At 42.6% G+C, this 22,797-nt stretch overlaps 1 protein-coding gene across 1 annotated transcript; it reads right to left on the bottom strand.

Annotated features, from left to right (window-relative positions):
- Window positions 1-819: 819 nt before the first annotated feature.
- Window positions 820-21,754, bottom strand: LOC120022807 (zinc fingers and homeoboxes protein 2-like). Its single transcript, XM_038966808.1, has 3 exons — window positions 21,649-21,754; window positions 2,239-5,283; window positions 820-1,829 (listed from the first exon to the last, which is right to left on the bottom strand). The coding sequence occupies exon 2, from the start codon at window positions 5,110-5,112 to the stop codon at window positions 2,242-2,244; it is 2,871 nt and encodes a 956-aa protein (XP_038822736.1). The 5' UTR covers window positions 5,113-5,283; window positions 21,649-21,754; the 3' UTR covers window positions 820-1,829; window positions 2,239-2,241.
- Window positions 21,755-22,797: the final 1,043 nt, after the last annotated feature.

The raw sequence follows: 22,797 nt of genomic DNA, 5'->3' as shown, positions 1-22,797 counted from the left end.
ACATCATGCATCACCGTAGGGATGGGGCCAAGTTTCCGACAGACGTGACACTTGGCATTCAGGCCAAAGAGTTCAATCTTGGTTTCATCAGTCCTGAGAATCTTGATTCTCATGGTCTGAGTGTCTTTAGGTGCCTTTTGGCAAACTCCAAGCGGGGTGTCATGTGCCTTTTACTGAGGAGTGACTTCCGTCTGGCCCCTCTACCATATAGGCCTGATTGGTGGAGTGTTGCAGAGATGGGAGAACCTTCCAGAAGGACAACCATCTCCACAGAGAAACTCTGGAGCTCTGTCAGAGTGACCATCGGGTTCTTGGTCACCTCCCTGACCAAGGCCCTTCTCCCCCGATTGCTCAGTTTGGCTAGGCGAGTCTTGGTGGTTCCAAACTTCTTCCATGATGGAGGCCACTGTGTTCTTGGGGACCTTCAATGCTGCAGAAATGTTTTGGTACCATTCCCCAGATCTGTGCCGACACAATCCTGTCTTGGTGCTCTACGGGCAATTCCTTCGACCTCATGGCTTGGTTTTTGCTCTGACATGCACTGTCAACTGTGGGACCTTATATAGACCGGTATGTCTCTTTCCAAATCATGTCCAATCAATTGAATTTACCACAGGTGGACTCCAATCAAGTTGTACAAACATCTCAAGGATGACCAAAGGAAAGGGGATGCACCAGCACCCAATTTCGAGTGTCATAGCAAAGGGTCTGAGTACTTATTTACATAAGGTATTTCTATTTTTAATACATTTGCTAACATTTCTAAAAACCTGTTTTCGCTTTGTCATTATGGTGTATTGTGTGTAGATTACTGATATGTTTTATATATTTAATCAATTTTAGAATAAGGCTGTAATGTAAGAAAATGTGGAAAAAGTCAAGGGGTCTGAATACTTTCTCGAAGGCACTGTATGTCTTGACCATGACACTAAAGCGGTACATAAAGAGCTTGTATTGGTTTGTTTCTAATGTCGGAACGGAACTAGCACTACTTCTATTAAGTCAACATGTACATAGGTATAAAGGCTATTACAGATGTGTATGTTCATTTGCAGGACAACAAATAAATCAATTAGAGAAAGAGATTAGACTATGATGCAGGCAGCATGATTCTGGATTTGTTCAATGTGATTATTTCTTTCTGGTTTTGCCACTGACCGTTTCTTTTCTCTAACAATGATCCACAACATCACTTGGTCAAACAAGCATGCATGTTCCTTACCAGAGTGCAGGTTGGCTTAGAGTCCAGGGAGTACAATAGCACTTCAGAACAGTAAATAGTTTGATTTGATATAAGTCCACCTGACAGGAGGGAACTGCAACGGAAGTTCAGCATTGGAAAACTGACTGAAATATTGCCAACGGTTGTAGTGGTTCATGGTGTTTCATTACAAAATGTAGGACAGACCACTAAGATCAGCTGGAGCGAAAAAAAAGGGGCAAGTTGCTCCCATTATAAAATGTAACAAAATTCCCCCAAAATTGTACAAATCTGTAGCAACACAGAAAAAATATATTTACAAGAAACCTTTTTTTAAAAGTGTAATAATGCAGCAAATCCAGCTTTGGCACTCAACGATCACCACCTGGTCAGTGCTTCAGGCACACATTCAGTGCACTGTGCCTTCTACCTCATCCTAAATCACACACAACATTACCACCATGTTTTTGAAAACGTTCTACAAAGTTAACTCAACCTTGAGGAAATGTTGGGCACAAACTGGGATGGAACAAGCAAGAAATTATTTGTTCAGAAAATACAATATTCAATAATTAAACTCTTTCCTTTTCAGCTCCTGTGTGCAACTGACAGTGGCAACTGTTCTCACCTGCAAGGAAGAAAAATGGTCCCGTTATTACATTTTACACAATTGGAATAACACTTTCACAAGAGCACTGATAATTCCCAAAAGGGATTAAAATGCTATTCTACTGCCAACAGTCAGGGCTCTCAGTGCCTTGGTCCCATTAGTAACTAGGACACGTTGTGAAATGCAGCTACTACGGTAAGAAAAACATGCCCTATTCTAGTGGCAGCAGGTAGCCTAGCGGTTAAGAGGTTGGGCCAGTAACCAAAGGGTTGCTGGTTCAAATCCCCAAGCTGACTAGGTGATAAGTCTGTCAATGTGCCCTTGAGCAAGACACGTAACCTTAATTGCTCCTGTAAGTCGCTCTGGATAAAAGCTTCTGCTAAATGACTAAAATATAAATGTCTACAAAACTAACACACTTTCTTACCCTTTATCCAGTCACCCTTCCAGAAGCATCCTCCATCATCCTGTCTTTGTCCGAGACCAGCTCCTTAGCACCCATGCGTGCATCCATCCCCTTGGTTTCCTCCATCCAGCTCCCGAACCCCTCTCGAGAGCCTCCATTTTGGCCACAATTCTGGCTGATATCAGATGTGTTTTGTCTCAATTTGCTGGCAAACCATTCCTTGATCTCCTGGCTGCTAAGACTGGCATGCTCCGTTAGCCTCCCAATATCCTCCACCTTGGGTGCCTTTACTTCCTGGTAGCGCTGGATTATGCTGAAAGCATTCTCTGTGCTCAGTAGCGCCCCCTCGCCATTTTGCCCACTGCTGTTCAGTTTATGGAAAAACTCCATCCACTCCAAGGTCCCACTCTTCAGTGCTGACCTACTGTCCTTGAACCAGCGGACGATTTCTGTGCGAGCCAGGTCTGTCTGGGCCTCAAGCTGATTGTATTCTTCAGGGGAAGGCCACCGAGTTTGTGCAAAAACATCCTTGAGAAGAGCCAAGGATTTGCTGTCTAGAGGCACTGAGCAAGTGGTGGTGGGGGCAATGATGGCAAAGGGAGAGCTTCTTGGATGGCCACCTTGCTTGCGCACACCATTCAGCGGTCCGTGTTGTTGCTGACGCTTATCAACGTTGAGTCTCTTTGAGCCCATGGAGTTTAGAAGAGCTTGTTCAAGGTTGTCACGCAGCGCCCGCCGCTCTAAAAACCAGCTGTCAATTTCCTCCCGCGACAGTTGGGTTGCAGTCACTAGATTGTCAACGTCATTGTATGTTGGAGAGCTGTTTCTCTGGAAGTTCTCTTCTAGAATCTTCAACTGCTCAGAAGTCTTCCCTTTCATTCTCTCCAAGAGTGGAAATTGAGTCTGTACTGATTTTTGCTGTTCTGGTTTCGATGCTAGCTCGTTGTACAACTGTAGAATGCCGTTCTGTGCATGAGGCCCTTGGTCATGAACCCACTTTGCATCCCCACGAGAGACACCATTGGCTTCCCCAAGAGGGGTGAGCACTTTGTCCTCAGAGAGACGTCCTCTGACATATCCGGCCTTCATCTCTGTTATTTGCGTTTTTGTTTTCTTGCCGTCTTGGGAAAAGCTAGGGAGTTGGAATGGGCCCTTGAGGGGAGTCCACACTGACTGGATTATTGTTGGCCTCCTCACTTGAGGGGCAATGAGAGGGGGTGAGATTGGTAACTTTAAATCTGAAGCCAATAGAGAGTGGGTGATTGGAAGTTTGTCTTTGGAAACGAATGAAGGAGGAGGCAGCATGTAACTCTTGAATTGAGGGGTGACAATAGGTCTCTTCATTTTAGGGAAGATTGGAGAAGGTGCCATTGGCAGCTGGTTTTTGGGGTTCACAAGTGGAGTGGCCAAGGGCAGTTTTCCTTTAGAAGCCATGAGAGGTGCTGCCGAGGACCTTTTCATCTCCGAGGCGATAATAGGAAGTGCTAGAGATCGCTTTAATTCTGGGGGCACTCGGGGTGGGGCCATGGGAAGTCTCTCTTTTTGTGGAACTGGAGGGGCCATTAGTATCTTCTCCTTTGGGTCTTCTGCAGGGGCCGCCATGGGGCGCTTTAATTCTGGGGCGAATGAGGAAGTTGTCAGGGGTCGCTTGAGAGGTTGCACATAACTGGCTACAGTCACTGCAACAGGAGCACAGGTCATGGTTGAGCCATTAGCAATACTTGTCAGTACTAGATTAGACTGCCCAAAGCTAGTCTGAATAAGGGGCTGGGTGGCTTTGGCAGGCTGAGAGATTGGGGTAGGCAGAACGGTGAAGGTCTGATGTATGGGTGGGATGGAGCCATTAAACATTTTCTTCCTGGCTTCCTCGACTTCCTCTGGTGACCAGGTGATGCCTTGCTTTAGCCGTTGGGTAGTGAACCACACCTTTATTTGCTCCTCTGGGTGCTTGGACGCAGCAGTTAGCCAGGACAGCTCAGCATGGGTTGGGTAAGGGAATTTGTTAAAAGATGTCATTAGGGTTGTGTTATTGTCCAGTGAAGGATTATATTTGGTGGAGTTCAGAGGAACAGCAATTGTTGGTACAGAACACAAATTGGGTGGTCTTTGAAGCAATGGCATTACATACGAGAGCCCTTGAATGATTGTTGGATCAGGGATGATCATTGTGCCGTTTATGTTCACAGCTGTGATTTGATCTTTTGGGATAAAGTTTTCCAACCTCTTCTCCAAATCATTCCCTTGGTAGAGGGATTTTAGAGGGTATGTTGTATGTTGTAGAGGGTATGTAGAGGGTATGTTGTCCATGTTTGGCTTTCCGATATTCACCGTAATTGGTTTGCTCGGTGGAAAAGTGACAAAGCCGTTACCACCTTGTCCGTCTACAGTATTGAAGAGAACTGAATTGGTCTTGCCTTCGATTGTCTGCTCCAAGATAGTCTGGTTATTTACTTTTACCCTCTTGAACTTGAAGTTGGTCTCTCCAGGGTGTTGGGTCTCATTGTGGTCTGTAAGAGAGTCAAACTTTTTGGTGCTGAAGTTGCACACGGCACACAGGTAGAGGGGATTGAGTATGACATTGGGGTGACTGGAGTCTACGTGCTCTTTGAAGTCGTTGAGGTTCTGAGTGGAGAAAGGACAGTATTTGCACTCATAACCTCCATGCTGCCTCAGCTGGGGCATAGGATCAGCTTCCGCCACAACTTTTGCTTCAATCGCACTTCCTAGATCTTCTATAGTGCCTTGTAATGTATGGTCTTGATTTTCCACAGACTCTGAAGACCCATTTTTAGTCACATTGGCAGTGGACACTTCCATTTCGTCAGAGTCATCCTGCTCTATTATGTCACTAACCCGGATCATGCAGGGGGTGAAGGATTTCCTGCGACTGGACATTGCTGGTGACTGATGTTGGATGTTATTTCGGTCAGGGGGAGGGTAAGTCTCCAGTGTTTGAAGAAGACCCTGCTCCTCTACTGTCCTTGGTCTGCAGTGGTGTCTCCTGCCGACTGTGGACGTCAGCTCCCGTGTGCAGCTTCATGAGAGTTCATCACAGATGGCATTCACCTGGAATAAAAGGGGAAAATAGGAAATGTTAAAGGGGCAGTTGGAAAAAAGCTGTGGGATGGGGCTGGAGAAATGTAACCACTCTCAAACTCATAGAGCTATGGATGCAAGAATTGACCATTCATTTAAACATGTTTTGAGGCTATAGTGTTTGTTTACAAACAATGGAGTAAAACAAGCTTATATTTTGGGTTCTCATGGAGTGTGGCAGTTAAACTAAGTTCATGAGGAATTTCTAAGTTATGTACCCATTGATTCTTGAAGAATATATAATTAAAGTCCAAAAATGTATGGAGCAACTACAGATTGTCTCTTTAACTGACATCACCTTTTATTTTCACTCTTGTAAAACTATAGCTGTACCACCTAATCTGGAAAAACAGTAGGTCTATAAATTCAACATATAATTCACTATCTACAGAGAGTGGGCCTAAAATGCAGTACTGAGGTGTGACTTTCAGTACAAAGTTTAACTTCAAAGAAAATCCTTATATCGTTTGAAGCAAGACTGACATTCACACAAACTCAAAAGTGGAGAAGTTTGAGTGCCGAAAGAGTCTCATTCAGGCATTCTGAAGCGTAACATGTACGCCAATGTGAGCACAAAGCAGAAGATAAACTAGGCCATGGCCTGAGTGTGAGTGAGACCGTTGTGATCGGGGGAGGAAGAGGGAGAAAATCTAAGACACATGATAACCTATTTATCTAATAATGACAGTATTACAAATCTTAGTGTATTAGCCATTTTAAGTCATTAAACAAAACTATCACTTTTAGCTTTGTCGTTTTAATAATTAAACTTCTACGCTACATGCAATGGTCCTACCCAAGCTAGCCTGACACTTACAAAATTATTACAATAATTAGGCCTACAGTACAACTACATTTTATTACCAACAAGCTGAACTAATTGCCTCTAGTTTTTTTGTTCAGGTTAATAGACAAAAGTATAATTATGATGTCGTGTCAGTATGCTTTTATCAATTGCACACCTAAGGTCAGTCTGACAAAAGATTAAAATACTCTGAACTTAGATCCCTAGAACTTTCAACACCAGTCTGAAAGTAGCATGACTATTCTCTGTAGGAAAACCACCATATAAACTCTGCAAAAGAAATGTCCCTTTTCCAGGACCCTGTCTTTCAAAGATAATTCGTAAAAATCCAAATAACTTCACAGATCTTCATTGAAAAGGGTTTAAACACTGTTTCCCATGCTTGTTCAACGAACCATAAACAATTAATGAACATGCACCTGTGGAACAGTCGTTAAGACACTAACAGCTTACAGACGGTAGGCAATTAAGGTCACAGTTATGAAAAAACTTAGGACACTAAAGAGGACTTTCTACTGACTCTGAAAAATACCAAAAGAAAGATGCCCAGGGTCCCTGCTCATCTGTGATAATGTGCCTTAGGCATGCTGCAAGAAGGCATGAGGACTGCAGAGGTGGCCAGGGCAATAAATTGCAATGTCCGTACTGTGAGACGCCTAAGACAGCGCTACAGGGAGACAGGACGGACAGCTGATCGTCCTCGCAGTGGCAGACCACGTGTAACACCTGCACAGGATCAGTACATCCGAACATCACACCTGCAGGATGGCAACAACAACTGCCAGAGTTACACCAGGAACGCACAATCCCTCCATCAGTGCTCAGACTGTCCGCAATAGACAGAGGCTGGACTGAGGGCTTGTAGGCCTGTTGTAAGGCAGGTCCTCACCAGACATCACCGGCAACAATGTCGCCTATGGGCACAAACCCACCGTCGCTGGACCAGACTGAACTGGCAAAAAGTGCTCTTCACTGACAAGTCGCGATTTTGTCTCACCAGGGGTGATGGTCGGATTCGCGTTTATCGTCGAAGGAATGAGCATTACACCGAGGCCCGTACTCTGGAGCGGGATCGATTTGGAGGTGGAGGGTCCGTCATGGTCTGCGGCGGTGTGTCACAGCATCATCCGACTGAGCTTGTTGTCATTGCAGGCAATCTCAATGCTGTGCGTTACAGGGAAGACATCCTCCTCCCTCATGTGGTACCCTTCCTGCAGGCTCATCATGACATGACCCTCCAGCATGACAATGCCACCAGCCATACTGCTCGTTCTGTGCGTGATTTCCTGCAAGACAGGAATGTCATGGCCAGCGAAGAGCTTGGATCTCAATCCCATTGAGCACGTCTGGGACCTGTTGGATAGGAGGGTGAGGGCCAGGGCCATTTCCCCCAGAAATATCCGGGAACTTGCAGGTGCCTTTGTGGAAATAGTTGGGTAACATCTCACAGCAAAAACTGGCAAATCTGGTGCAGTCCATGAGGAAGAGATGCACTGCAGTACTTAATGCAGCCAGATACTGTTACTTTTGATTTTGACCCCCCCTTTGTTCAGGGACACATTATTCAAAATCTGTTAGTCACAAGTCTGTGGAATTTCTTCAGTTTATGTCTCAGTTGTTGAATCTTGTTATGTTCATACAAATATTTACACATGTTAAGTTGCTGAAAATAAACGCAGTTGACAGTAAAGAGGACGTTTCTTTTTTTGCTGAGTTTGTATTCAGTAGCACCATGAGACGCATGACAAAAAGCAGTGATCAATTATTCATTATCCACACCGGGCCTGAAACAGTAATTAGGCTACATAGTGTTAATGTGCCTAAAGGTGCACGACACACCAAGACAGGGCCATATGACTGCCTTCCTGAAGTTTGCATACAGTATTTACTATTCATGTGACGCAGAAAAAAAAACACACCGTGTTTTTAAAACGGAACGGACAGATCTCGGCCAATATTCAGTAATCAAAAGGAATATTGTTAATTGTAAAAAGCTCGGCAACAGTGTCCTCAGCTCTAGGTCTGTCAATATGCTGGGCAGCAGGGATTATGCTGTCTTGCACCTTAAGAATGCAACATGCCAGGTATCTCGTCACCTCTACCTAAACAACAATCTATGACATGGCCACAAATTTATTTTCTTTTAAATATGGAAGATTGTGTTCGAACACACACTTGCCTCACAAATATTATCCAGCCTCATCAAGGGCACGCTCAATTCTACCCAAACTTGAATTGTCATGCCCATATTGCCCAGAACTGAATGATGAACTAAAACATGAATAAATAATTGTATCAGTCCTCCCTCATAAATGAAATTGATTCAGTGGGTCCTTATTAAAAATGGGGGGGGGGGGGGGGGGGGGGGAATCTAAAATAATTAGACTGCCTTCATTGCCATGGTGTCACTATGGCAACAGCCAAGGCAGCGAGGTGCCTTTCTGCTACCTCACCGCTGCATATTAACGATTTCTTCTCACAGGTGCTAATTGGACGAGAAGGGCTGCGGTCGAGCGGAGCTGTGGCCAGACAAAGTGAACAGCGTGTGGCGAAGGGTCCTCCGCGAACCCTGTCGGGACGATCCATTCCGGCTGATCCGTGACGCTCGCCTGGGTAGGCCTTCGCCACGGAGGCGGCAGTGCTGGGCTGATCAAACATGCATGAGCCTGTCTGTCTCGTGTCCTCTGGCAACTCTCAAAGCGCCAGTCAGCCACGGGGGACATAAGCCGGCCTCCAGACTGCCTGGGATATGACTTAAACCTCATCTGTGCATACTGGCCGATTAACTCACTTCATAAATGGTGGCAACACTGACCGCCTAAAATCAGGGCAAGACAACGCCACCTAAAATCTGGGCAAGACAATTCCCTCTAAAGGCTGACAGTGACATATGCCAGGGATGTATACAGTGGAAAAGACTAGTGCTGAAGATTTCTAAAATAGTGCGTTGAACTCTTCCGGTGCCAGTTCAGAGAACAAACACAATGCATCATCGTGGATGATCAATGTCCTGTACAGCCAGAGCAGACTGTGTAAAACCCCAGAGGTAGCCTCTACTAAGTCACATACACGCAGCCCTGCCCCGCGGTCAGCTCTCTCAATCACAACAGAGAAAATGACAGACAGAAAGTAAGAGGGGAGAGAGAAAAACAAGAAAAAAGACCGACCGAGTCAATCTGAGCATGTCATGTAGGGCTCAAACAAATTTGACAAGTGGATAATGGCATTTGTAATCGACTGTAGGCTAATTAGTAACACAAAAGGAACTTCCTAGTTACTATAAAACTATGCTTATCAACACCAGTAAGGATAAGGATTCATATAGGATTTAGGCTGCACTTCCTAAAGACAAGGCATAATTTGTCCTCAAATGAATGCAGGTTCATTCAGAGACAACGTTCTTAGTTAGCTGTTGTCCTCAAAGCTCAGAGAGCATCATGCAATCCAAACAAGCAGTTCAAGAAAGGATCATGTTTTATTTTCTTGTGTAGTCATTTCCATATCAAAAGGTGGTGACTGACTGACTGATGCAATGTCAAAGTCCTCAAATGGTGCACTGCACTGAGGAAACGTTGCATGTGTTTGATTTCTAAAGCATGTTAAGTACAAGCTCATCGGCTAAATCTTGCTCTATTTGGTTAAACGTTTTAAGAACTGCTTCGCCAGTGAGAGGAGACTAAACCCAAATAACAGAGCAGCTCATCTCAATGAGACAGAAGAATTTGAAAGAGCACAGAATTAATTTAAATCTCATCAGGCCGCCCTTTTAATACCTTATCAGTTCTGCATGGCGACAGAGGTAATTGCATTAGTCCCCCTTTGGTGTTTCGTAAGTCATTGTAGCCTAATTGAAGTGGTTAGACAGTTACCTTCTAGGGGAAGAGCTCATGGGGAAGTTATGCACTGCGCTGTTGTCTCTGGCAACATAGGTCGGGTTTAATATCTTCACACAGTGTAGAACTGTACATTATATACACAGACTCCCACAAACCCAAAGCGCTACGAGTCAAATACAACAAAAAACAAATTATACAAAACAAATGCAGTCATACAATGTACACCACACAAATATAGTGTAGGCTATTCCATACTATCATGTAAGGATGTAATAAAAAAAACTATTTCCCCATAGCTATATAAATGTTAGGGAAAAGTCAGTGGCAGCATTAGTGTGTAAGGGCTATTCCAAACAACTCTTACGACGTTCAATCATTACGCTCAGATTAATGCCCCTGAAACTTTGATGGCAGATTTGGGTCCAGGCTACTGGGGTTTAATTCTCCTCAGACGGCCATGGGACTGGCATGTTGCTATGGAAACTGCCAAACCGGAGATAAGAGTGATTCAATCTCCTCCAAGACCTTTTGATGGCAATTGTTTCGCTCTGTTTGAATTTAGAGATGTGAGGGTCTTCTTTTTCATACTTTTGAAGGACATTCATATAGATTTTGGTTCGGAGTATAATGGTCAAATTTTGGGCCAACGATAATCTGGTGACTAATATTCCTATTCCTTGTCCTTCGTCGTGATTATTCACATTTATTCTCCTGCGAATATGTCTCAAACTAATGTCTGACTGTCTCTTAGTTCATGAAAATATCTCTAAACTTAGTCTTTGAAAAAAACTAAACTAAACCACGGAGACAAACACAAGATCAGACAAAGGATTAGAAGTATGTTTTTAGGCAGGATCCCGTCCCGCCCACCTGTGAATAAAAGGGACGAGACCACATGACATCCACAGGGACTGCTGTTCTCCGAGAACAGAGGACTCCATCTTGTCTGCAAACTCCACACATTAAAGACATTTATTTCAAAAACGCCAGCCAAGCAGGGAAATAGTTTGGCTGCACATCCTGTGCTGCTTGTTTAAGCTCCGATCTGGAAAACGTTTTTTTTTTCTTCCCCCATGCTTTCCTCCTTACACCCCTGCAGACAAAGAAACCATTGATCCTTACATTGTGGTAAAGCAGGGTTTGTGGTCACTCTAAACAATGGCAAAAACGCAGGAAATGGTTTTCTGCTGACCACTGAACTGCGGATGAAAGGCTAAAACGTCCAGCGACTCAAAATAAAACCTTGGAGCTCGCTTATGAAAAGTTATGAAACAATACATTAGCCCATTAAAGTGTGTTAACTGTGGTGGAGAAACCATTCATTTGTATATGTGTAAACAGCCTGAGAAAAGAGCTACGTAAAGGACAGGAGCACGTGTGTGTGAGAGAGCTGGAAGGGGTATGTGCTGAATAACTGTGTGGTGGCCAGCTGCTTCTCTACATGTGGGGATGTCCAGCAGGAACTGGATCCAGTGGAGCGGCAGACTCCCATGGCTTCTTTCCCAGAGAGTTTAGAGGCAAAGCAACGTTGACGGATCCGAGGGGGTGTCTGGGGGGGGGGGGGGGGAGAAGGGGGTCTGATGGAGACAAGGGGGAAGGAGTGGGCTGAGTTTTCGGCTGTTGTTCGACAGCAAATACGTATCTTTTGCCAGACACATGGTCTAAGGAACAAAACGGTATCAGAACTCGTAGTAGTTCAAATGGGGACAACAGAATCTTCAGGCAGGCCTAAATGTTTATCTTTTTAGACAAATTAAAAGAGACTGTAGTCTGAGACTGTAGTCCATCCAACAACGTATGCATGTAACATACATGTGAGATCAAGTCACAAACACTGTCAATGCACAAGTGAGACAGCAGACGTAAGTGAATAATGAGAGCAGTTAAAAATATAGCTAAACAATGGCAAACAAAGTATGGAGGAGAGCGGAATTAAGCCTCCCATGTACCCAGGACAAGCACACAGGTGAGACTCAAGGAGAAGCACAACATAGATCACTTGATGCCACAGAACCAATTGGGGAAAGCATCTGGCATTAACAAGGTGTGCTTGTCATCTTGTTAAAGTGATAAGGGAAAATTCTTCACTGCAAGTATGTTTATATACACTGTGTACAAAACATTAGGAACACCTGCTCTTTCCATAACAGACTGACCAGGTGAAAGCTATGATCCCGTATTGATGTCACTTAAAATAAATCAGTGTAGATGAAGGGGAGGAGATATGTTAAAGGGTTTTTAAGCCTTGATACAACTGAGACATGGAATGTGTGTGTGTGCCATTCAGAGGGTGAATGGGCAAGAGAAAATATTTTTGGTTTGTGTCAAGAACTACAACACAGCAGGGTTTTTCAAGCTGAACAATTTTCCGTGTATCAAGAATGATCCACCACCCAAAGGACATCTAGACAACTTGACACAACTGTGGGAAGCATTGGAGTCAACATGGACCAGCATCCCTGTGGAACGCTTGACAGAGTCCATGCCCTGACGAATTGAGGCTGTTCGGAGGGCAAAAGGGGGGAGGGTGCAACTCAACATTAAAAGTGGTACACAAGTATGAATAAATATATATTTATTTAACAGTTCCCTACGTGGCTTTTAAAGTGAGTATTCTTCATGTTTGTATGCATAGCCGTCTATTATGGCGCTTTGAGTGGGAAGACATAAAAATGCCCACCCCCTTGATGAATTATTAAATGTGGCCTTGATCAAGGGTACACACAGTAACTCCAGTTGCAGTAGGCAGCAGTGGCTGCTTGTCAGTGATTCGAGAGTCAACTTACCTGGTGACTCAGGACTTGGATTGACTGAAAGGGAAAACGTGCTGGCATGTCAGCTGTTGAAAGACCGGAGATATGGTTCCTAAGTCTAACTATGCACCAAAAATCATTGTTTTCCTGCCAAATATGAATTATTCTATTAGCCCTGGCTGGGTAGGAGACATTACTTGGGTGAACCACTTTAACGGCGGAGGTCGAGTAGAACTAATGTTGCGAAGTGTGAGACGGATCAAAGAGTGTCACTGCGGCGTGATGACCCATGGTGACGCGTCGTTGCACAAATAAACATAACCCAGATGGGTCTCGCGCCAACATTCAAATAAATACTGTAAAGTGTCATTTGTTATGCGGCCCATTAATTACAGTGGAATTTCAAGTGAGCGCCAAACACAATATTCACTTATCTCTACCAAAAACCATTACTTCTAGTAGATGGAAAAACAGACTAGATGCTATATATTATGCTTGTTCCCCTGAAAAAGTCTGACATCTACAATGAAGTGTGTGGTGATTACTATATACAGTATTATATTGGTAACACTGAAGTTCCCTTTGCTGCATGTTGAACAATCTGACTAACCATCACCGGGATTTTTCTGCCATCAAAATCCTTGGGTGGGCTGCCTAGGCGTTTTTTCGGACCACCAAACTGTATTTTTATTTATTTTTATAATTCAGGATGGAAAAGCGCCTTCAGTCTAATTGACTAAAACCAAGATATAAAGTATGTAAAAAAGATAATGGACCTTCATATTTTGTAATAATACCATCTTTGAGAACCAACAAAATCACCAAAAAAAGCTAGACAGCCAGGTAGAATCGAAAATTCCAAAAACAATGAATTTGGCAGTTTTGATTTGTTATTAAGTTTGAACAAAATAACACAGCATTAGCCAAGGCAAAATGCATAGAATTTAAGGAAATTAGCTTAAACTGCAAACATTTTTCTCAGCTCCATGGATAAACTTTTAGAATTTCAGGAAATTGCCTTAAATTCAGAAATGTCTATACCGCCAAGATGGGGGCCTCTAAAATGTTCTCAAATTCAGCTGGGCCGACCACGCCCACCACCTTAGCCCCTTTTGATCCAGAAATCCAGTGGAATCCAGTCGAACGAGAGGGGGTTATTGGGTCTGCAGGTCGGTTGGGACACTTCTGCACCACATATCCCCCACAGTGTGTTTGGTGTGTGCAAAGAGAATGTCTCTTGAAGCAGACAAGTAAAACAGCTCAAATCTAAAACAGAAATACCATACATTTGGAGACTTGTTTATCGAGCTATTAGGCCTAGTTTTAATTGCAGTAACAGCCTGTTACTTTCTCATTGACAAAAAAAGGAAAACAGTACATAGTTAGTTAGCTAGGCAAATAGATGTTTTGAAGTGTTTAAAAAGTAAATGCAGAGAAATGTTTACCATGGGAAAACATGGTGTTAAAATGCAGATTGATAGTTTGTATTTGAATAAATAGCCTGCCCTACTCGATGCATGACTGAGAAGATTAAAATCAGCCAACTAACGTTAACTATGCTAGCTAGGAATAGTAGCTAATATGCAGCTTTGTGCTGTGCATTCTGTTGAGTTCGCTGAATGGAAAATTTGACTTCTGAATTGTTGCATATATTATGTTCAATATGTTTTAGATGAGCAGCTGTTCGCTTTGTTTGTAGTTATAGCTATCTATTGTGATATTTACGGTATGTTGAGTGGGCTTAAAGCTGCGTAGCGTGAACGTGGCTTTGCCCATACCACATCCAAGGATGTTCTAAGGATAATATAAATAGAAAACTTGCAAATCTGATGTCAACGAAAGGCAGCGCCGTCTAAAGGGCCTATTTGAACAAGCATAGCAATTACGACAGTAGAGTAGTACCGGTTTCCCCCCTGAGCATCCCGCCCCCACCCGAGTGTTGCCCCGTTGTGAAAGGGCACTCACTGCACTTCCGCAGTAGGGTGGGGCTTCCCTTGGGGGGGGGGGGGTTGCCTATCTTGCTCCAGTTCCGCCTCCACTCTCTCCAGCTCCTTTTTGGTCTCCGGTCCAGCGGCACTCTGGGTAGTCTCTTCCGGAATCTGAGACGAGACAAGAATGTCAGTGGCAGGGGGGGGGGGGGGCGGTAGCTCGGAGGCAGAGCCCTGCAAAGGCCCTGAAAACTGCACCGCTTTGTGTTTGCCGAAAAATTGAAGGTTGTTACCTTGGAAACGTGCCGAAAGAAAGAGCCGGACAGCTTTGGAAGGTTATTTGAATGACAAACACCACCTGGGATGTATCGTTTCATTGCGCTTGACTTATCAGAATTAATCACATTACAACTCGTCAATGAACGCCGTTAGGAATTAAGCTCATCGCCGATACAGTTAGGTTACTTTAAAAAGTGTGTGCAAGACTGGGGTAAAACCAGGACCAGTTTATAACAATCAGCCCAAAGCGATGAAGATGGAATCTGTGTAAAATGGAGCTAGGCAGCAAGCCACATCTTTGCTGCTTATTCGAAGATGTAACAAACTAACCCGAAATTACAATACACAGTGCATGTTATAGAAAATATACCAAAAATGTGTTACAGGATATCTATGGCAAACAAAAACATAACGTCTTAACACGAACACGCTTAGCCTATGCCGCTCAAATTGCTCATCCATATATTTATATATTCCATTCCTTTACTTAGATTTGTGTGTATTAGGTATTTGTAGATATTACTGCACTGTCGGAACTAGAAGCACAAGCATTTCACTACACTCGCAATAACATCTGCTAAACACGTGTATGTGAACAATAAAATTTGATTTGACATTTACAAAATGCAATGTGCTCTGATGAGCATTTGCAATGTGCTCTGATGAGTAAATGTCAAATCAAATATATATATATATATTTTTTTCTTTCCCCTCTTTTTAAACACGAAACAGACCAAATTCTTTGGTCCTTTAAAAACCTGTGAATGTACAATATTGTGCGCTATAGCTTGGAAAATAAATGTGTAACTCTGGACGACAACATAATGATTGTTTCCAACATTAGTTTTCCTAAAGAAGTTAAATCCGCTTCTTCTTTTGTTTCCTTGCCATGATACTAACGAGTCTCGCAATACTGGTATCATCCCAGCCTATGATCCACCCCACATGCAGCACTTATGACAAGAGGGGCTGCGGACCATACAGTACAACCAGAGAGCCACTGAGATGCTCCCCCTCAGGATGAGGTCATTGCTACAGACAGAGCACAACAACGCAGCTTTCAAGGGAGCTTAAGCCCACAGAAGTGACATCATCCGTCCACCTGAAACGACTGCTTAGTCACCAACAGCATAGCATCCACATGTGAACTGCAGCAAGTGGTTGCCACATAGAACTACCTCCTACTCACCACTCAATGTATTGATAAATGAGTAGGCCTATTCAAGGTAATGTAGCTGCAATGAAATTCATTTTCTTTTGGAGAATCAAAATTGACCGTTATTGAATGAAAACCACTGCACTCTCTCCCCAAGGCTAGGCCTGTGATAGGACCATCATATTTATTGGTAGTTGACAGCCCCTCCTGTTTGCCAGAATCGACAACCCTGAAGTGAAGGTTCAGCCAAGGAGTACTTTACGCCTACGCCATGTGTTTACTTTTGAGGACACTGTTGGAGGCAGAGTTGAAGAGGAGAACAGTGTAAGGCTGTGTCCAATCTTATGTCATTTCTGACCCTCAAATGAAGTCTTAAAGCAATAGAGCTGCTTTTGGAGGCAAATTTAGTTGATTATGGTTCTCTTCTCTTACACTGAATCATAATGTGAAATACAAAATGCTTTAGATAACCAACTGCTGTTGAGAGATATGGTCTACATTTAAGTGTTCGGAATTTCACTAACAATGAGTCACTGAAATAAAAATATTTAGCATATCTTAATTGGTGCTGCCAATTAATTGACTATGGTATTCAAAGCAGGTGAGCAGACATTTCTGTGTAAACAGAGGTAGCTATGCAATGAATGATGTTGGGAATGCTGCAATAGATGGCTCTACACTACAGCCTCCATGGCTACAGTAGTTAGGTCCCACATTCAGCTCTCTGGGAAGAAACAGACCCACTTGATTCAGTGAGACAACTGAATGCAAATGCATTTACTGGAGCATTAAATATATTAGTCTAATGCAGAAGATTCTGCAAGCCTTAGTCATACAAAGTATTTATAGGATAGGTCTACTACACCTTGCTTGTTAGTCTGCATATTGCAAAATGGAGTAGGCTATGCGTGTTAACATCCAATTAGGCAAGCCTGGCATAGTGGAGGAGAGCAGGAACCAAGCTGGAGAATTTGAGCACTGGGTTTGTGATTTCCAGCATTGCACATGCTCAGTTGGGGGGGGGGCTCATCAGAGCACATTGTATTTGCACCACATGACTTGCACAAGTGCATGCTTGCCAAGCAGCTCTTTGGAGCTCACATTAACCAATACTTATGCAAGCAGGAAATTCAAATAAGATGCAGATTAATGAATTCCTTGAGCTCGAACCAAAAACCGAGCAGTACCAGATTTTGCAGAAAAATGTTCGCTAAGGGCTAGTCTGAAGACAAAATGGAAATACCTGTTTTTCTGATAAGAATATTAGACAATACTTAAATCATTCAAAACCAACAAGTAACTGATCAACATAATATAACTTTTAAAACTATTAACACCATCTATCATTGGGCTTACATAATTAAGGCTACAAAAAACAACTACAACAACAATAGTATAGACTTACTACTAGTCACTTATCTCACCATATCTGGCCCAGGCTATAGGAGGTTTGAGTCTATTTTTAGTGAGTGCAAACAGAAGTCATACAAGGGACAGGGCTACCGGTAATTCAAAGCAGGCCTTACAGAGATACAACATAAAAGTAGCCTGAGCCTGACATTGTAGTGCAGGGTTCCCCAATTTGGCCCGCAGGTGGTTTTACTTAGCCCTCCAAATTTTCTGATTTCATTGTTGGACATAAAAATAAATGTAAAAACACCAGAAAATTGATTTTAAATGTGTAAAATATGTTCAAGTATTTCCACGCATATTAGAGACGTGATCATAAACAAATGTAAGCAAGGTTTGAAATGATTATGTTTCAGTCAAATATTTCTGTTTGTGCTTCCTGCGGTCAATTTACAGTCTACAAATTACTTGTAATTATGCTCCGGCCCACCGACCATCCACTCATGAAAAAAATGAATGAATAAACATGCAGCAATTAATGATTTTACTGAGTTACAGTTCATATAAAAGGAAATCAGTCAACTGAAATAAATTCATTAGGACCTAATCTATGGATTTCACATGACTAGGCAGGGGCGCAGCCATGGGTAGGCCTAGGAGGGCATAAGCAACCCACTGGGGAGCCAGGCCCAGCCAATCAGAATGAGTTTTTCCCCACAAAAGGGCTTTGTTACAGACAGAAATACTCAGTTTCATCAGCTGTCCGGGTGACTGGTCTCAGACGACCCCACAGGTAAAGAAGCAGGATGTGGAGGTCCTGGGTTGGCGTGGTTACATGTGGTCTGCGGTTGTGAGGCTGGTTGGACGTACTGACACATTTTCAAAAACAACATTGGTTTATGGTAGAGAAATTAACATTAAATTCTCTGGCAACAGCTTTGGTGGACATTCCTGCAGTCAGCATGCCAATTGCACACTCCCTCAATTTTAGACATCGGTGGCATTGTATGACAAAACTGCACATTTTAGAGTGGCCTTTATTGTCCCCAGCACAAGGTGCACATGTGTAATGATCATGCTGTTAATCAGATTCTTGATATACCACCGTCGGGTGTATGGATTATCTTGGCAAAGGAGAAATGTTCACTAACAGATGTAAACACATTTGTGCACAAAATCTTAGAGAAATATACTTTTTGTGTACATGGAACATTTCTGGGATCTTTTATTTCAGCTCATGAAACATGGGACTAACACTTTACATGTTGTGTTTATATTTTTGTTCAGTATAGTTAATCCATGTCATAGTGCTTTGTTTACTTGCAAATAAGAAACCATGTAAACCATTTCCAGCTAAACTTTCCCATACAGTATACCTAATAAGTAAAGTGCAATGAGCTGTGGGCATTGAACTCCACGGTCCAACCGCCCTCACAACCATTGTGAACAGAGTGCCCCATGGTGGTGGTGGGGTTATTGTATAGGCAGGCATAAGCTACGGACAACGAACAAAATGGCATTTTATCGATGGTAATTTGAATGCACAGAGATGGTGATGAGATCCTGTGGCCCATTCATCTGCCGTCATCACCTCATGTTTCAGCATGATAATGCACAGGCCTATGTCGCAATGATCTGTACACAATTTCTGGAAGCTGAAAATGTCCCTGTTCTTCCATGGCCTGCATACTCACCAGACATATCACCCATTGAGCATGTTTGTGATGCTCTGGATAGACGTGTACAACATCGTGTTCCAGTTCCCGCCTATATCCAGCAACTTCGCACAGCCATTGAAGATGAGTGGGACAATATTCCACAGGCCACAATCAACAGCCTGATCAACTCTATGCGAAGGAAACGCGTTGCGCTGCATGTGGAAAATTGTGGTCACACCAGATACTGTCGGGTTCTGAGCCACGCCCCTACTTTTTTTGTTGAGGTATCTGTGACCAACAGATACATATCTCTAGTCCCAGTTATGTGAAATCCATAGATTAGGGCCCAATGAATGCATTTCAATTGACTGATTTCCTTATATGAACTGTAACTCAGTAAAATCTTTGAAATTCTTCCATGTTGCATTTATAATTTGATACATTTTACTGAATAAAAATTAACTAAATCCACTGAGCAGCACTTTCTCATAGGAAGGCAAACAGGCAGGTGATTGAGCACTGGTTGAGCCCCATCTGTGCACGTGCCTGCTCCAATGGTGTTTTTGCATATTGTATGTTTTAAACATGAGCTGGGAAAAAATAAAATTAAAAGAGGAGGACCATGTCTTGCCAGTCACTGGTATAGCAGCGGTTGCGAAAAGCTGTACTGTACTACCAATGTTGTGTCAGCACTACTGCCTGTGTCTAAAGGCGGGTGTAGACTACACCATTTTGGCCACGATTTAGTTCCCCAGACAAGTTTTTGAGATCGGAGATAAAATCCCCATGTCGTTGCCTACTTGGGGCGCGCGTCTGTCACCGACGCTCGCTTAATGTGAGTGGGTCAAACTCATGTGAGAGGGCTATCAAACTCATCTTTGAGAAGTTCCAAACATCAATATATTTTCAAACATGTTTGATTTTATCAGCACAAAATATGCAATGCTCTTGTAGAGTGAGATGTGCAATGACACATTTTGAGAATGGTGATCAGCAACAGCCAATGTGAGCTTGCCAGAGGAAGTCAGTGAGATGTTTCGCATTACCCAGAATGTGTAGACTAGACTCTCGAGTAGGAGCGATGACTACTACTAGTATGCGTTTGTACTTGCCTTTAACCAAAGCGTCAAATTGTTACAGCTCTGAAGATCACAAGCAATGTTATTCAATTCAAAATGTTGGCTAGATATTTGAACTCTGTATGGCAAGCATAAATGTCTGACAAAGTTCATGAGGCTGCTTTGAGCCACAGCTCGTAGCTACGTTAAATCTTATCACATCATTGTTTTCCCGGGAAAGCATGGTATCGAGAATCCTCATGACCAAGTGAAGAATATTGTAGTGTGTGACCATCTCCGTGCCACATCGTTTAGTGTGTGCACCACTACGTTGGCAACACACACAAAAACGACTGGAAAGACGGTCGTTTAATGTGAGAGGCTCAACAATAGGATTTAGAAAGTTGTGTAGTGTTCACCCGGTTTAAGCTGGACGCGGTGACATAGGCTGGTGTGGATAAAATGCCAGGGCCGAATTCTTGTCCCAGTCCGCCACTGCTGGTGGAATTTACCACACTGTTGTCACCGGGCAGCATAGCCCGCGCTGCCAGTGTGCCACCACCAATCCATACCGCGGAAGGCGTCACCACATTTAACCCATCTGCCTGCCTGGCTGGCTAACTGCTGTAGCCAGGCTGCTAGCAAGCTAGTGTCAACCAGCTACGCGACAAATAAAACCAGAGCTATATAACAGCAGCAAGTAACATTTACAATAACTAATTAGCTATAAGTAACGTTAGCTAGTTACCTAATCCAAATTGCGCCTCTTGTTACACAATACATGTAACTAACGAATGCACTGTGACAATAAAGGAAGACAAAATATTCACATAGTTAGGTACTGTACGTTTCGCTGGTGACAATAGGAAGGCTGTCTAATATGTAGGATGATTCACATTACTGTCCTATAGCTAGTTACTATAGTATAAACCCAGAACTTGTCAACAAGCTTGACAAACGGAGGCCGAATCTTAAAATAATGATGGGACTATTTAACGAGTTAGCTAACTATGTAAACAGACATTCTATAACTAACCAGTTCAGAAGTAGTGTTGAAGCACGAATCTTTGTTTGGCACGTTTTCAAACTTCAGAAGTGAGCTGGGTCGCTAGCTAGCTAACGTTAGGTGACAAGGCAAGCTAAATGTCTAGCACCAATACATTAAGGTGCCCACTTCAAATGGGCACAAAAAGTTAAAACGTCAAACTAAAAACATTTACTTAATTCTAATTGGTTAAATATTTACCTAAACGAAAAGTTAATGTATGTAGTTAACGGGTAAACTAGACTTTAAGGTTTTATTGGCATGATTTGATGGCAAGGTGATTCTAATTCAAGTGTGACAGCGCGCGAGTAGTGATGAAAGGGATGTCGCTAGCATAACCACACGAGCTGGGCAAACCAGGCGGCTAGTCTCGCTTGCTACCAAACCGTTTATAACTTCATTTTAGTAATTTATTTGGCCAATATTCTTCACCATTCTTGAAAAACTGTTTAATATAGTATTCTTACCTGCCTAGAGCCTTTTGATGCTGGGACGATAAGCTAGCAGTAAAATTCCCAATTGTAAGTAGTCGGTGGTAACGCGCATATTCCGCTGGTAATTCTAAAGATTCTGGCATAACCTAAAGACAACAGTAAAAAAAAAAAAAAAAGTCGTCGTTCATGATCTACGACAAAAACCACATGATGTTTTACGTCAGCATATATTTGCATACGACGCCAAAAATATGTTTCAGTCAAGTGCCATGAAAATGTATTTAAAAGTTAGATATGGCAATATACATTTGGCAATTGACAATTGGACAAAATGTCTGAATTCCTCTGGTGAGTGGATTATATTCGAATGCATGTTCAAACATTGACCATACTACATATCAAATAACTTCGTGTGTATATACCATAACCTACATAAGAAATAAAGTGTCAAATCTACGCTGAAATACACAATATGAATTCAAGTCATTTTCACATTTTCTCCATTGATTGGTTATATCCAATAAATCTTCATGAATCATGTTTTACTCAGTGAATTCTAGGGGTATAGACTGTGCCAAAACTGTTAATTCATAATGTAGACTACCATGCATTGAAATAAGATATAGCAAAATAAATATAAGGCAGACTAGACTATTTAGGCATAATATGAATATTATAAACCTAGCATTAACAATATTATGGGACATCAATCCTATTACAGATATGTTATGTTAAATATATAAACCTAATATGGAAAATTGATTGGCAGGTATGGTCATCAGTGCAATTTACTTTGATGGGAGAAAGGCATCAATGCATATAGCTCAGTGTTTCAACAATATCATTTTGCAATTTATATTGTCTGTGAACTTAATGTACATGACCAAATTCAACATAATAATGCAACATCAATGTGTCCACTGTCAAGCTCTAGTGAAAACATGACTGATAGCGACATCTTCTGTCCATACGGAGAATAGCAAGCAAGATGTATATACATTTATACAGTACACACAGCCAAGTCTAGGGATACCACCGTATCATAATATTTTAACTCTTAAAATGTCTATTTTGATATAAACAAATTGAAGAGGAGTATGTAGCTGACTGTCATTGATGATTAGGCATTGATACTACAATAGGAATGTGACAAAACCCCCTACAGTCAGTCTTAGGCTACTC

Source organism: Salvelinus namaycush, chromosome 27, assembly GCF_016432855.1.
Source record: "Salvelinus namaycush isolate Seneca chromosome 27, SaNama_1.0, whole genome shotgun sequence".
In the NCBI taxonomy this organism is placed as follows: Eukaryota; Metazoa; Chordata; class Actinopteri; order Salmoniformes; family Salmonidae; genus Salvelinus; species Salvelinus namaycush.
This window is presented reverse-complemented; position numbering and strand designations above follow the sequence as displayed.

What these genes read in the sequence shown, in the direction of transcription:
- LOC120022807 (XM_038966808.1), bottom strand. Translation starts at nt 5,112, where the DNA reads ATGTCCAGTCGCAGGAAATCCTTCACCCCCTGCATGATCCGGGTTAGT.